General features: G+C 51.8%; 1 protein-coding gene across 4 annotated transcripts in view; it reads left to right on the top strand.

Annotated features, from left to right (window-relative positions):
• Nucleotides 1–17,141, top strand: part of cacna1c (calcium channel, voltage-dependent, L type, alpha 1C subunit) — a 1,225,933-nt gene that overhangs the window by 728,872 nt on the left and 479,920 nt on the right. For all 4 annotated transcript variants that reach the window (XM_038780480.1, XM_038780479.1, XM_038780478.1 and 1 more), the window contains one exon: nucleotides 9,321–9,453. In XM_038780480.1, the coding sequence (XP_038636408.1) occupies nucleotides 9,321–9,453 (133 nt within the window). The remainder of the gene's footprint in view (nucleotides 1–9,320; nucleotides 9,454–17,141) is intronic.

Here is a 17,141-nt window from a genome sequence, read left to right as displayed (position 1 = left end):
AAAGCAGGTCATCCGCGTAGAGCGAGACCTTGTGTTCTATTCCCCCCCCCGACCATTCCCTTCCATCTCCTTGCCGCTCTCAGAGCAATTGCCAGGGGTTCTATGGCCAACGCAAACAGCAGTGGAGAGAGGGGGCATCCCTGTCTTGTCCCACGGTGTAGTCTAAAATACTCAGATGTCGTCCTGTTCGCCTTACACTAGCCTCCGGGGCCTGATATAGCAGTTTAACCCAGTCCACAAAGCCCTCTCCAAACCCAAACCGTCCCAGCACCTCCCATAAATAGTCCCACTCCACCCGGTCAAAAGCCTTTTCGGCATCCATTGCCACCACTACGTCCACCTCTCTGCCCTCCGGGGCATCATAATCACATTGAGTAGCCTTCTTAGATTGGCTACTAGCTGCCTTCCCTTAACAAACCCTGTTTGGTCCTCCACAATCACGTCCGGTACGCAGTCTTCGATTTTGGACGCCAGGATCTTGGCCAGCATTTCAGCGTCTACATTAATCAGGGAGATTGGCCTATAAGACCCACAGACCTCCGGAGCCTTATCCCGTTTTAATATCAGCAAGATGGTGGTTTGCGACATCGTCGGGGGTAACACCCCATTGTCCCTCGCCTCATTAAACACCCTAACCAGCACCAGCCCCAGTATAGCCGCAGACGTTTTGTAGAACTCCACTGGATACCCATCCGGCCCCGGGGCTATACCCGACTGCATGGCCTTCAGGCCCTCCATTACTTCTTCAGCTCTAAGCGGGGCCCCCAGCCCCTCTACCATTCCCCTGCCCACCTTTGGGAAGGTCAGCCCATCTAAAAAGCACCTCATCCCCTCCGGCCCCGTGGGGGGTTCGGAGGTATATAGCTTACTGTAAAAGTCCCTGAATACCCTGTTCAGTCCTGCCGGGTCTCCCACCCAGTTCCCTTCCCCCGTCCACTACCGTCCCTATCTCCCTGGCCGCCTCCCTCTTCCTAAGTTGCTGTGCAAGCATTCTGCTGGCTTTCTCCCCATACTCATACACCGCGCCCCTGTCCTTTCTGAGTTGCTCTACGGCCTTCCCAGTGGATAGCGCTCCCAGCTCCGCCTGCAGTCTCCATCGTTCCCTAAGTAGCTCTGCCCTCAGGGAGTCCGCATATTCCCTATCCGTCCGTGTCATCTCCTGCACCAGTCTGTCCATCTCTGCCCTATCCGTTCTGTCCCTATAGGCTCAGATCGAGATCAGTTCCCCTCTCACCACTGCCTTCAGCGCCTCCCAGAGTACCGCTGCTGAGACTTCCCCTGTATCGTTGACCTGCAGGTAGTCCTGCATGCATTTCCCAACTCTCTCACACCCTCTCCTCTCCCAACAATCCCAACTCTAACCTCCATTGTGGGCGCTGGTAACTTTCTTTGCAGACCAGCAGGTCGACCCAATGTGGAGCATGGTCCGAAATAGTGATCGCCGATTATTCTGTATCCCTCACCCACTCCAAAAAGTCCCTACTCATAATAAAGAAGTTAATACGAGAATAAATCTTGTGAACATGTGAATCGAACGAGAACTCCTTCCCCGTCGGCCGGCGGATTCTCCAGGGGTCCACCCCCCCCCCCCATTTGTTCCATGAACCTTCTCAGTTCTCTTGCCGTTGCCGGGACCCTGCCCATTCTGGAGCATGACCGGTCCAGGTCGGGGTCGAGGACTGTATTAAAGTCCCCACCCATAATCAACTTGTGCGAATCCAAGTCAGGGATTTTCCCCAGCAGCATTTTGATGAAATCCACATCATCCCAGTTTGAAGCGTAAACATTCACTGGGACCACCTTCACCCCCTCAAGCTTGCCCCGGACCATGAGAAATCTACCACCCCTATCCGCAACTGTGCTGTCCGCCTCAAACTTAACCCGTTTGTTAATCATGATCGCGACCCCTCTGGTCTTAGCGTCAAGCCCCGAATGGAAGACGTGGCTAACCCAACCCTTCCGTAATCTAATCTGGTCCGCCACTTTAAAATGCGTCTCCTGCAGCAACATTACATCCGCCTTCAGAGCCCGTAAATGCGCGAACACACGTGTCCTCTTGACCGGCCCGTTTAATCCTCTAACATTCCAGGTGATCAGCCTGGTTGGAGGGCACCCTGCCCCCCCCCCCCCCCCCCCCCCCCCCCCCGCCCCCCCCCTACGCCGATCAGCCATCCCCCTTCTGGGCCCATCCCCTGCCCATGAGCCGCGCCTCCCCTGGTCCGCCTCTTGGCAGCTCCCACCCACGACCCCTTCCATGTTACCTGGTTCAGTTCCCTCCCTCATCAGCAGATCATCTTCCCCCCCCCCTCCCCCCTCAGCAACAACCCCTTGTAACCTAACCCCTGCCATATACTGGCTGTATACACACCCCCCACCTCGCTCCCGTTGACTAGCTCAAAGCAGCTCGCCTGGTGGCTCTCAACTCCGGCGCCACCATGTCTCACACCTATTGTCCCCCCCCCCGCCCGTCAACACCACCTCCCCAGAACAGCCGTGTTCGAGCAATTGCCTAGGACCGAGACAAAGAGAAAACAAAGAACAAAGCAACATTCCCAGAAGAAAAAAAAAGCAAAGAGAACCCGAACCGCCCCCAGCACCCAACAACTTAAGCTTTAACTATCACTTTGGCTTTAACTTGAAAACTTTCAAAAAGGCAAACACAAACACAAGAACACCCCCAATTTTAAGTAAAAGAGCATGCCGAACGACATCGCTAACACAAAGGGCAATCTGTGAATAACTGCAGACATCCCTTAGGACACTCTAACTTGAGTCCATGGGTCCTCAGTTCAGAACCAGCCCATGCCCCTTAGCGAAGTACATCGCTTCCTCCGGGTCGTCAAAATAATGTTGCTCTTCCCGGTATGTGACCCAAAGCCGCGCCGGGAAAAGTAGCCCCCTCCCGTGGCTGCCTTGCCTGCACTCTGTGTGCCCTTTCCAGCTCCAACGGACGCGGGAAGAAATCATCCCCCCCCCCCCAGCTTCTGCAGCATGCCTGTCACATACGCCGTGGCATCCACTCCCTCGGCCCCCTCCGGGAGCCGAATGATTTTCAGATTCTGCCGGTGAGACCTGTTTTCCAGGTCCTCCAGCTTGTCCATCAGCCTTGCTTGCTGCTCCTTGAACTTACTAATTTCCACGTCCGCTACCGTTTGGAAATCCGCCTGCTCTTCCACTGTCTTCTCCAGTGCCTGGACCTTCTTATCCTGAGCATCCAGCCTCTGGTCAAGTCGCTCCACCGCTTTCTGGAGCGGTTCCAAATTGTCCCGCTTCAGTGCTGCGAAGCTCTCTTTCGTGACCTGCAGCATGTTGTCCAGTGCTGCCTGGACCGTCCTTTCCGTGGTCCGTTCATCGGCCATCTTTCCTCCCACTTGAGCTTCCACACCACCTTTGTTCAGCCCCTTCTTCGCCTGTTCTCGCTCCCTTCTGCTCCTTAAGTCCATACAACTCTATGGATTCAGATCTAGAGTGCTATTGCTTTTCACTCCAGCGCTCAAAAGTTCAAAAAAGTCGGGGAAAAAGGTCTTAAAGTCAAACTGGAGCGAGAGCCACCAAATGTGCGACTTACTCCCTCATAGCCGCCACCGGAAGTTAGCACCTTCAATCCTGACCCAAACTCTCCCCCAATCTGATCCACTGGCAGTCAACCCCTCTGACCCAACTCCATATGGCCACACTAAATTGCCCTTTAATTGGGTAGAATGAATTGGGTACTCTTAATTTATTAAAAAAAGGAATAGTTTTCCAAAACAGTCCAAACATATACTACTTTGATCTGCAAGACATATAGATTTTCGAAAAAACATCATGGTCAATGCAATGATCCTATTGAAATCTCAGAATGCACACATCAAATGCACGGGCTGGTTTAGCACAGTGGGCTAAATAGCTGGCTTGTAAAGCAGATCAAGGCCAGCAGCGCGGGTTCAATTCCTGTGCCAGCCTCCCCAAACAGGCGCTGGAATGTGGTGACTAGGGGCTTTTCACAGTAACTTAATTTGAAGCCTACTTGTGACAATAAGCAATTTTCATTTCATATTAATTTTTTAAAAAAGAAACATAATGCAAGGAATTACTGGGCCTGGTTGATTTGGAAGATATTGTCGAAATATTCTAGATGTGAATGCAGATAAAAAATAGGATAACACATAGGCTACAATGCAGAGGATAACGGAGGTTATCACCCACATATCAGAGGGTTGAATGGATTATGTGAAAGATATTGTGCACATGTGATTGAGCAACAACAAAGCTATATCTTTGGGTTTTGATAATAAATTACAAACCAGTATTTAACACTGTATCTATGTACAAAATGTTGTTCACTTGCTCAAGGAATTAAACTTATTGTGGTGAATCACAGTCCGTGTAATTCACACTGTTATTATATATGATGTACTGTGTCTATGTAAGCTCGGTATACGAGCAGTTGCGCGGCTCTGCCCATAGGGGGAGATGAGGAGTTTGTTCTGGGCTCCACCCTTGGCTCCGCCCATGGCTCCGCCCATGGCTCCTCCCACTAACCGGAAGTATAAAGCTTGGCAGTCGTGAGCCTGCCTGCCAGTTCATCTCGTCGCAGGCAGGCTCTGTTGAAAGACTATTAAAACCACTGTTCACTTCCAACCACGTGTCGTATGAATTGATGGTCACATCAATTTAATAGTCTTTGGAAACAAGAAGAAATCGCAGAAACAACTATGGAATCAGCCCTCAAACCTGACCGACTAGAACTTGACCCGCAGGCTGCAGAGGCAAGAGCAATCTTTCAGCACTGGCTCAGATGTTTCAAGGCCTACCTGGCTGAATCAAGTACTGCTGAAATTACAGAGGAGCAGAAACTCTACTGCACGCAAGGGTGAGCCACCGTATACCTTCTCAACTCAATAGTACCAACTCGTATATGGGGGCCCTAGACGTGCTAGATCGAATGTACGTGAGGCCCATCAATGAGGTCTACGTGCGTCATATTTTATGACCCGCCGCCAGCGCCCCGTGGAGTCGTTGGAAGAATTCCTGCTGGAGTTAAAGATTTTAGCTCGGAACTGTAATTACCAGGCTGTATCGGCCGAACAGTACATGGAACTTGCCGTTAGAGATGTGCACGTGGTAGGCCTCAGATCGAATTATGTGCGTCAGCGGTTGCTAGAAAATGGGGCCCAGAACCTAGAGGACACAGTTGAACTATGGAGGTCTCATTCCGCAGCCTCACCTCGTTCCCCGCGGACCAAGCGACCCCATCCTGGGCCCCGACCAGCGACTGCCCCAGGCCTGTGCCGCACGGCCACCCAGCCATCACGCAGCCCCAGTGTGCCATTTTTGCGGGCAGCCCCAGCACCCACGTCAGCACTGCCCGGCCCGTAACGCGACCTGCAGCAGCTGCGGTCGCAAAGGACACTATTCCCGGGTCTGCCTGGCAAAGCAGTCCTCCTCTCCTAACTCCCCCGCAGCCCTGAGCACTCGTTTCCAGAATCCACAGGGCCGCAGGCCCCTAAATGCTGCGGCCTGTATTCCGACTCCGCCCCCAAACGACACGTGCAACTCATGGGGGCCGCCATCTTGGCAACCCCCCTCCACGCGGCCGGCCACATGCGACTCATGGGGGCCACCATCTTGGGCACCATCTTCCTCGCCGCCTGCCACGTGCGATCCACGGGGGCGGCCATCTTCTTCTAACTCAGATATTTGTCTAGAAGAATACGAACTCAGAGGACAGTCATCACGGGGCCACTCCAGCACAGCTGATCGAGCCGACGACTATCCACAACTCAGCGCAGTGACACTGGACCAGTCGTGTCCAAAACACCTCCGAAATTCAATGATGACCGTTCAAATCAACGGATACAGGACACCGTGACTCTTCGACTCCGGGAGCACCAAGGGAGCTTCGTACACCCAGAACTGGTAAGACTCTGTTCTCTCCGTGTTTTTCCTGCATGGCAAACTGTCTCCCCTCGCTTCGGGCTCCCACTCTGTTCACCTCCAAGGGCGCACCGTCGCGACCGTAATGATCCAGGGCACCAGCTACTCAAGCTTCCAGCTGTACGTGCTCCCTGAACTCTGCGCCCCACTCCTACTGGGACTCGATTTCCAGTGCAACCTCAAAAGCCTCACACTCAGCTTCGGTGGGCCCTTGCCCCCACTCACTATTTGCAGCCTCGCCACACTAAAAATCGACCCCCCTCCACTCTTTGCCAATCTCACGCCGGACTGCAAACCTGTAGCCACTCGCAGCAGGCGATACAGCCTGCAGGATAGGGTGTTTATCAAACCGAGGTCCATAGGCTTCTACGTGAGCGGATCATAGAGGCCAGTAACAGTCCCTGGAGAGCTCAGGTGGTGGTCGTCAAGACCGGGGAAAAATTCCGAATGGTAGTGGACTATAGCCAGACCATTAATCGCTTTGCGCTCCTTGACGCGTATCCCCTCCCCAGAATTGCAGACATGGTGAATCAGATCGCCCATTATAAAGTCTTCTCCACGGTGGATCTGAAGTCTGCATACCATCAGCTCCCAATCCGTCCGGAAGACCGCCACTTCACGACGTTTGAGGCCGACGGCCGCCTCTGCCACTTCCTCCGGGTTCGCTTTGGCGTCACTAATGGGGTCTCGGTGTTCCAACGAGCAATGGACCGAATGGTGGACCAGTATGGGCTGCGGGCCACGTTTCCGTACCTGGATAACGTCACCATCTGCGGCCACGACCAGCAGGACCACGACGCGAACCTCGATTGATTTCTCCAGACGGCCCAGAAGTTTAACCTCACGTATAACACGGAAAAATGCATTTTCCGCACGACCAGGCTAGCCATCCTCGGCTATGTCGTGGGGAACGGAGTCCTGGGTCCCGACCCGGACTCTTAGAACTCTCTCTCCCTCATTGTCCCAGGGCCCTCAAAAGGTGCCTGGGATTTTTCTCGTATTATGCCCAGTGCGTCCCTAAGTATGCGGACAAAGCCCGCCCACTATTTAAAGCTACACCCTTCCCTCTATCGGTTGAGGTTCGTCAGGCCTTCACTCGTATCAAGGTGGACATCGCCAAAGCGGCCATACGAGCGGTGGATGAATCCGTCCCCTTTCAGGTAGAGAGCGATGCCTCAGAGGTCACTCTCGTAGCCACACTAAACCAGGCAGGGAGACCAGTCGCCTTCTTCTCCCGCACCCTCTCTGCTTCGGAACTTCGACACTTCTCGGTCCAAAAGGAAGCACAAGCCATCGTGGAAGCGATACGTCACTGGAGGCACTACCTCGCAGGTAGGAGGTTCACCCTCATCACCGACCAAAGATCGGTTGCCTTTATGTTCGACAACTCTCAAAGGGGCAAGATCAAAAATGATAAGATCTTACGGTGGAGGATCGAACTCTCCATCTACAAGTACTATATTATATACCGATCTGGGAAGCTCAACCAGCCCCCAGATGCCCTGTCCCGCGGCACTTGCGCCAGTGCGCAAGACGACCGCCTGAAAGCTATTCACGATGACCTCTGCCACCCGGGGGTCACCTGGGTCGCCAACTACGCCAAAGCCCGGAATCTGCCTTTCTCCACAGAGGAGGTGAAAGCCATCATCAGAGACTGCCCGATTTGTGCGGAGTGCAAACCGCACTTCTATAGACCAGACAGGGCCCACCTGGTCAAGGCTTCTCGGCCCTTTGAACGCCTCGCTATCGATTTCAAAGGGCCACTCCCCTCGACCAATAGGAATGTGTACTTCCTGAACGTCATTGACGAGTTCTCTCATTTTCCCTTTGCTATCCCTTTGCCCGCTATGACCTCCCACACAGTCAATCGGGCCCTGCATAGTATCTTCACCCTGTTTGGTTTCCCCAGCTACGTACACAATGACAGGGATTTGTCCTTTATGAGCGACGAGCTGCATCAGTACCTGCTCGAAAAGGGCATTGCCTCGAGCAGGACTACCAGCTACAACCCCAGGGGGAAAGGACAGGTGGAGAGGGAGAACGCGACAGTCTGGAAGACTGTCCTACTGACCCTCCGGTCAAGGAAGCTCACGACCTCCCATTGGCAGGAAGTCCTTCCCAACGCGCTCCATGCTATTAGGTCCCTCCTATGTACCGCCACCAACCAGACCCCTCACGAGCGGCTATTTGTTTTTTCCAGGGACACTACCATGGGGGTTTCGCTCCCAGCATGGTTAAAGACACCGGGCCCGGTTCTCCTCTGGAAGCATGTCCGGACTCACAAGACTGACCCACTCGTAGAGAGAGTGCTCCTTCTCCATTCAAACCCACACTGCGCATTTATAGAGTACCCTGACGGCCGTCAGGACACTGTTTCCCTCCGGGACCCGGCACCTGCAGGATCCAACTCCGACACCACCGCCGCTGAGATACCCCTCACACTATACCCCTCCCAACCCCCCGCGCCCGCCGCCCCCACGCCTGCAGTTCCGCTGCCCGTGCTCCGCGCCCCCACGCCATTGGGTTTCCGGCGCTCCCCGTCACCAGTCGAACCAGTCGGATACGAAGCTCTGGCCGAATCACCCCGGAGTCCGCCATGAGTCCCTCGCCGACCGCTATCGCCCAGCCACCAGAAGAGGCTGCAACCCCGGTGCTTCGTCGATCCCAGAGGACGACTCGGCCGCCAGATCGACTTAACCTGTAATTTATAACCTGTAAATTGTAACTTGTAACTCGTAATTTGGATTTTGTAGACACATCACCCCCGCTGGACTCAATTTTTTTTTACAGGTGGTGAATGCGGTGAATCACAGTCCGTGTAATTCACATTGTTATTATATATGATGTACTGTGTCTATGTAAGCTCGGTATACGAGCAGTTGCGCGGCTCTGCCCATAGGGGGAGATGAGGAGTTTGTACTGGGCTCCACCCTTGGTTCCGCCCATGGCTCCTCCCACTAACCGGAAGTATAAAGCTTGGCAGTCATGAGCATGCCTGCCAGTTCATCTTGTCACAGGCAGGCTCTGTTGAAAGACTATTAAAACCACTGTTCACTTCCAACCACGTGTCGTGTGAATTGATGGTCACATCACTTATATTGCCAGGCAACTATAAAAATGCTTTGATATATCGCATAATATCCTATCATACATTGAGGTATGTGGCAAGTTTTTGAATCCAGGTGTTACATTGGAACCGACAAGCACTTTCCCCCTAAATTGTGAGTCTTGCTGAAATCACTGAAACTAAACTTTTAATTTGGTTGCACTTTAATTTTTTATGCCAAATCTATGCCATTTAAGGTACAAAAAAAAACTTACAACTATGACTAAAAAGCAATGATTGGGATATTTTGTCTATTATAGAGTCATAATAACTAGACATAAATTTCTGGCTTCAGGAGATGAAGAGGATGATGAGCCGGAAATGCCTGTAGGACCACGTCCTCGGCCTCTCTCTGAACTGCATATAAAAGAGAAGGCTGTTCCCATGCCCGATGCCAGTGCATTCTTTATCTTCAATACTACAAACAGGTATCAGAATTGTACCTTTACTGTGATTGTTATATGTATCCTAAATGAGAAAGGCTTCTATGTAATGAACCACATCGATATAGCAGAATTATGTATCTATAATTTGTCATGTGCTGAACTGCTGATCTGAGCTGTAACATCTGTGGAAGCAATCAAAGGCCAGGTTACTTTCTAGAGATTGATGAAATCACAACACATTACATTGGAATGATCCCCTTCATATTGGTCACTTGAGTGACAGCGGCAGCAATCAGGAAGCATGTCAATCGCTCACTTTCCGAAGAGAAGGCCTCAAAGCCTGCCTGGAGCGCTGCGCCCCCCCCCCCCCCCCCCCCCCCCCCCCATTTTTCCATCAGGAGGCCAGCTCCATGCAGATAGTCTCGTTCCTAATGCATAGGGAGGACCAGCACATCAACTGGAAAATTCCAGTCAGCCGATTACAGGTAGCTAACTATTCCACCCAATCCCATTTCCCCGAAAAATGGCTTTGACAAAGAGTCATCAGACTCGAAACGTTAGCTCTTTTCTCTCCCTACAGATGCTGCCAGACTTGCTGAGATTTTCCAACATTTTTCCTTTCGATTCAGACTGGTGTATTTGTCATATCCCACTAGGGTCTTACAGGATGGGGATGACTATATTCCCTATGGTTCTCACAGAATACAAGCTCCCCTGCTGAGGGGCGGGGGAACTCCATTTAGGTATGTATAAAATGTCGGCCAGAAAGGCACCGACTGTGATAGAGACCAAGTAGGGATCTTCTGGAAGCTGTATATAACGTAACTGTAAATAAACCCAAGTTCTTTATTCTTATGGTCTCCATGCACCCCTGTTAATAATCATAATCTTTATTAGTGTCACAAATAGGCTTACATTAACACTGCAGTGAAGTTATAGTGAAAATCCCGTAGTCGCACTCTATGGTACCTGTTCGGGAGAATTCAGAATGTCAAATTCACCTAACAAGCACATCTTTTGGGACTTCTGGGAGGAAGCCAGAGCAACCGCAGGAAACAACGCAGACACGGGGAGAATGTGCAGACTTCACACAGATAGTGACCCAAGCTGAGAATTGAACCCGGGTCCCCGGCGGTGTGAAACAACTGTGCGAACCACCATAGATTCCCCATCCTTCTAATTCCTGCTCTTTGCCATCTCCGGAACCCATCATCCAGCCTACTCGGTACAAACCGATTATTATTATGAATCAGGGTCCAAACCGATGCTCCCTCCACTCTCTTATAACCTCCCTGACTTTTCAACAGGCGCTACAGATCTCTTTGTCCTGAGAGAGCACAAAACACGGTGTCCAAAAAATCCGAGGGATGGAGGTGAACATTTTGGGGCCTCTTTTGCCCCTCACATGGTATTCCCATGCCCGGATACCGACTACCACGGCGACTCTGGTCTCTGAATGAAGGGCCGGCCGTCAAGACATGGGGCCTGCCGGGACTCGGCTGAAGGAGATTCTGGCTGCTGAGGGGCGGGGAACTCCATTCAGCTATTTATAAAAGGTCGGTCAGGAAGGCACTGACTGTGAAGAGACCTGGTAGGGATCGACTGGGAGTTGTATATAGGATAACTTTAAATAAACCAAAGTTCTTTATTCGTACTCAGTGTGGGTTTTGTGAGGGCCACGAAGAATCCAGCATGAGTCTTCAGGATACAAAGAAATCACATTTATTTACAATAACATATATATACAACAGCAGCAACTTCCCTTGCAGCTAACACCTGTCTCTCTGCTGGTTCCAAACTGGCCAGCTTTATTTATGCAGGGAGTCTGCTAATGATTTCTCCGCCCCCCCCTCATTGGGGAAGCTCATACTCCCACAGGATTGTAGGATTGTCATTAGTCCCCAGCCAATGGTAAGCAGGCAGGTTAAAACACCCCTCCCCACCAAAGTCCAAGGAATCCACCGAAGACACTGGCGAAGGAGGGCGTCGGACTCGTTTTGCCGCAGGCCGGACCCCATTTGCATGAGGCGCTGGATCGGGCGGCGTGTAACGAGATGGAGACCGGCGCTTCCGTGATGAACGGCGCAACGGTTGTCCATCCACGACCCGTGGGGCCGAGGATTCCCCCTCTGAGGTGTCTTGTGTCTCCATCTCGGAGTCAGAGTCTGCTGCCTCCGTCATCTCGGCGTCTTTATCTCCACGCGGTTCTGTCTCGACCTGCGCAGGCTTTGAGTGAGGCACCAGAGGAAGATTGTGAGGAATACTTCCCATTGTGTCTGGTCTCTGTGGCTGTAGAAATGAGCTCCTGGGGCGGGGAGTCTTTGGAAGTGATAGTCTTCTGGACCGAACATGGTCTACATGTTTGCGCTGGAGACGACCCTGGGCTTGCACCTGGTAAGAGATAGGGCCTGTTTGGCGAAAGATTACGCCAGGGACCCACTGAGCACCACCAGCAAAATTCCAAACGAACACTGGGTCACCGGGCGTAAACTGCCGAATCGGCCGATGCCGAGAAAAACCATGTCCCTGCCGTTCTTGTGTGCGGCGTGCTTTTGCGCCAATGTCCGGGAAAACTGTGCTAAGGTGGGTGCGAAGTCTCTGGCCCATTAGGAGTTCTGCGGGAGCTATCCCAGTCACCCCATGGGGGGTGGTCCTATATGAAAACAAAAAACGAGCCAGTCTCGTGTCCATCAACCCGGAAGACTGCTTCTTGAGGCCTCGTTTGAATGTTTGCACTGCGCGCTCCGCCAACCCATTTGAAGCCGGGTGGTAAGGGGCAGTGCGGATGTGGCGTATGCCATTCATCTTCATGAACCTCGCAAACTCATCACTTGTGAACTGAGTGCCGTTGTCCGTGACCAGCACCTCAGGGAGGCCATACGTACTGAAAGACAAACGCATCTTCTCGATTGTTGCGCAAGACATTGTGCCTCCCATCTTATGCACCTCTAGCCATTTAGACTGGGCGTTGATTAACAGCAGGAACATGGATCCTTGAAAAGGGCCAGCGAAATCCGCATGCAAGCGCGACCAAGGCCGCCCTGGCCATTCCCAGTAATGTAGGAACGCGGCGGCGGAAGCTTCTGATGCTCCTGGCAAATGGAGCAGTTTTGGGCCACCTTCTCAATGTCGGTGTCGAGGCCTGGCCACCAGACATAACTCCAGGCCAACATTTTCATTTTGGTCACACCTGGATGCCCATTGTGCAAATGTCTCAGTATCAGCTCCTGTCCTTTATCCGGGACACTCACACGCGTCACCCACAAAAGGATGCCGTCTTCCACGCTGAATTCGCACAGATGGAGGAAAATGCCCGCAACTCGCCTGGGAGCTGTCTTTGCTGCCCACCATACAGGACTTTGTGCCGAACTTTTGACAGGACTGGCTCCATCTGGGTCCACTCATGGATCTGTGATGCCCTGACAGGCAAGGTGTCCATAAAATTTAGGGTTGCAATCACCTCACCGGTCGTGAGGGTCGACATGGGGCCGGTCGATAAAGGCAATCAGCTCAGTGCATCGGCATTCCCTAGCTGGGTTTCTGGTTTGTGCTCTAGAGAATACTCGTATGCAGCGAGCAACAAAGCCCAGCGCTGGATCCGTGCGGAAGCAACGGGCGGTATTGGCTTATCCTCTCTGAAAAGTCCCAGGAGAGGCTTATGATCAGTCACGATAGTGAAGTGGCGGCCATATATGTACTGGTGGAAACGTTTCACCGCAAAGACCACTGCCAGGCCCTCCTTCTCGATCTGCGCGTACTTTCTTTCTGCTGCAGTCAGTGTACGGGAAGCGAAAACTATCGGCCGCTCGGCCCCGTTCTCCATCTTGTGGGATAGGACAGCCCCAATACCATACTGGGATGCATCACATGTGACGAGGAAAGGCTTTCCAGGATCATAGTGTGTCTGTAACCCAGACGACGCAATTGTTGTTTTACCCGCCGGAAAGCGGTTTCTTGCGGCTGACCCCAAACCCAGGTGTGATTCTTCTTTAGCAGAAGGTGCAACGGGGCCAGCATAGTTGCCAGATTGAGGAGGAACATTCCGTAATAGGTTACGAGGCCGAGAAATGAACGAAGATGCAAAGTGTCAGTCGGGGCAGGGGCCTGTTGAATCGCGCGCACCTTCTCTGCGACAGGGGTGTAAACCTTCGCGGTCCACCCGATAACCCAGGTAGACTATTTCCTTCGCCTGAAAAACGCACTTTGTGCGACGTAAACGAACTCCAGCCTCCAAAAAGCGTCGAAGGACAGCTTCCAAATTTTCCAGATATTCCTGCTCTGACATCCCTGTGATCAAAACGTCATCCAAGTAGACAGCAACACACAGTAAACCTCTCAAAATGCCCTCCATAACGCATTGAAAAATAGCGCAGGCATAGGATACTCCAAAGGGCAAACGTGTATATTCATACAGGCCCCGGTGTGTATTAATCGTTACAGATGGCCGGGAGGCGGGGTCCAGCTCCAACTGTAGGTAGGTGTGACTCATATCTAATTTTGTGAATGAGATTCCGCCTGCAAGCTTCGCGTAGAGGTCCTCTATGCGAGGCATTGGGTATCGGTCGAGTCGGGAAGCCATATTCACTGTAAGTTTATAGTTGCCGCACAAGCGAACTGTGGCATCTGGCTTCATTACAGGTACAATTGGTGCTGCCCAGTCAGCGAAACGGACGGGCCTGATGATACCCAAAGTCTCCAAACGAGTGAGCTCCCCTTCTACCTTCTCGAGCAAGGCATAAGGCACAGGGCGCGCCCGGAAATAGCGCGGTGTGGCTCCTGGTTCGAATTGGATACAGGCTACAGCCCCTTTTATTTTCCCCAAACGGGGCTGGAATACATCTGGGTATCGTCCTGGCACCTCAGTCAACCCTCCAGAAACTGTTTGGAGGATGTGCTGCTACCGCAAATGGCACAACCAGTCCCGACCCAACAGGCTGGGCCCATGGCCGCGCACCACGATAAGTGGGAAAAGCCTCTCCTGGCGTCCATAAACAACAGGGGTCATCGTAGTTCCTGCAATGTCCAATGGTTCCCCCGTGTAGGTGGCCAACCTGGCCTGTGTGTCGGTTAATGAAAAGGTCTGTATACCCTGCTTGATGCGGTCGAATGTCCTCTGGGCGATCACGGAGACCGCTGCGCCAGTGTCCAACTCCATCTCAAGCGGGTGACCATTGACCCGTACTGTCACTTTAATGGGGGCCACACGGGGAGCTGCCACACAATGCAGTTGCAGGCAGTCGTCCTCCGTCTCCACGACCTCGGGTGTTGTCGCCGCAGGTTCATCCAAATGAAAGGTACGGCCCCTGGGCTGGCCCCAGTTTCGGTCGGAACGACGGTGGCGCCCCAAAGACCAGCGTCCGCGACGGGGTTGGCACCTACTAGTCTGACACGGACATTGCTCCTCATCCATTGGTTCTGGAGAAATCTCCCTTCGGGGAGGAATGTACGACGGCCACTGGCGTCGATCCGGACATCGCCTCACCCAAGGTACCGCAGGGGTGCGGGGGGCGCTTTCGGACGGAAGGTGTTGCGCCCCAAGGCATGCACCTCCATTCCCTGCAGTTCCTGCACTCCTCATTCTGCGCTCTCTCGGGACAATATTATTTGAATGGCCTGCTGAAAAGTCAATGTTGGCTCGGCTAACAACTTTCTCTGGGTGGCCGCATTGTTAATACCGCAAACCAAACAGTCGCGTATCATTTCTGATGAGGTCTCACCATAGTCACAGTACTCCGCCATCCTGCGTAGCCTGGATAGAAAGTCAGCAAGGAATTCTCCTGGGGTCCTCTCAGCGATATTAAACCGGTAACGTTGGACTATCGTGAATGGGATGGGTTAAAATGTTGCCCCACTAAGTTCACAAGTTCAGCAAACGTTTTGGTATCTGGCGCAGCTGGGTACATAAGGCTCCTAATCACCCCAAACGTATGCGGGCCGCAGGCGGTGAGCAATATGACCACCTGGCGCTCGTTTTCGGTGATATTGTTTGCCCGGAAATAGTAACGCATCCGTTGTGCGTACTGGTTCCAGCTTTCCAGCGCAGCATCAAAAACATCCAAACGTCCATACAGAGGCATGGTGTGATAGAAAACAACTTCCAATCTGTATCCAACAAAAATCCAGGGAGGTGGCTTCAGCAGTGTAGACAGCTATTCACTTTAACCCTCGTTTTGCGAGGGCCACGAAGAATCCAGCACGAGCCTTCAGTCATTAGCCCCAGCCAATGGTAAGCAGGCAGGTTATAACAGTGGACTATCCGTGTCCTTATTAAAGGACACTTGCCGCCACAGCCTTCTGCCATGTGAGAGTACCTTTAAGAAATGGGTGTTTAGAAAAATATCTGTAGTGGATGTACCTTTAAGAAATGTGTGTTTATCAGTGATGTCAGAGTGTGGGTGGAGCTGGGCTGTCTGTCTGCTTTTACTTTCTCACTTTGGGCTTGCAGCTACAGGGTGTGTTTAGTTTTGTGTTAGATTTGGAAAAGCTACAATCACAGTAAAATGTGTATGAATCTCTGCAAGCTTATGAATATTCATTTGGTGATTTCAAAGTGACAACTGTTCTCAGTAGTGAAGTTAAACCTGATGCCTTTCTGCAAAGAGGGTTCTTTTTATCTTATGGATGTTGCAAGGATCGATTCAGAGTTACTTAGAGAGTACTGTATTTTTTGGGGGATTTATTGGTGTTGATTGTTGTTAAGATGTTTACTGTGGGTTTATAAAGTGTTAACTGGTTTCATAAATAAACAGTGTTTTAATTTAAAAGTACTGTAGATTTCTGTTGCATCACACTTGCAGAGTAGGGCCGTGTGCTCCCCATAATCACAATCGATTCGAAGTTGTGGGTCAGGTGACCTCCATGATATACTTTGGGGCTGTCTAAACCCTGGCCCATAACACTTCTGAGTACATGCCTGGAAGATCTCATGGCCGTCTGAGGGAATAAAGCCTCTCTTTTCCAATCCATCTTATATTTCTTTTTTTTTTAATATTCTTATTAAGGTATTTGAATTTTTTAATAAAAATAACAGAGACATTGACATCAACATGGTATAATAAACATTTCCCCCATCTCAATCTTCACACACCCCAACCATACAACAACAATTCGACCCCGCCCCCACCCTGGCTTGGAATACTGCATCTGTTGAAATTTTAATTTTCCCCGAGAAAGTCGACGAACGGCTGCCACCTCCGGGTGAACCAGACCTTTGACCCTCTTAAGGTGCACTTTATTTCCTCGAGACTGAGAAACCCAGCCACGTCACTAACTCAAATCTCTACACTCGGGGACTTTGAGTCGCTTCACATTAACAAGGTCCGTCTCCAGGCTACCACGGAGGCAAAGTCCAAGACGTCAGCCTCTTTCGCCCCTTGAACTTCCGGCTCTTCCGACACTCCAAAGATCGCCACCTCCAGACTTGGCACCACCCGTGTTTTTAGCACTGTGGACATTGCCTCAGCAACACCCTGCCGAAACCTCCAAGCTTAGGGCACACCCAAAACATATGGACATGATTTGCTGGGCTCCTGCGCACCTCGCACACCTTCTACCCTGAAAAACCTGCTCATCCTAGCCACTGTCATGTGTGCCCGATGGACTACCTTAAATTGTATCAGGCTAAGGGGGAATGATGAGGATGTATTAACACTGCTTAGGGCAACCGCCCATAGACCCGCCTCTATCTCTCCTCCTAGCTCGTCCTCCCACTTGCCCTTAAGCTCCTCCAC

The sequence above is a fragment of the Scyliorhinus canicula genome, chromosome 20 (genome assembly GCF_902713615.1).
Source record: "Scyliorhinus canicula chromosome 20, sScyCan1.1, whole genome shotgun sequence".
Taxonomy (NCBI): domain Eukaryota; kingdom Metazoa; phylum Chordata; class Chondrichthyes; order Carcharhiniformes; family Scyliorhinidae; genus Scyliorhinus; species Scyliorhinus canicula.
Note: the sequence above shows the minus strand (reverse complement) of the source record. Positions and strands in the feature narration are given on the sequence as shown.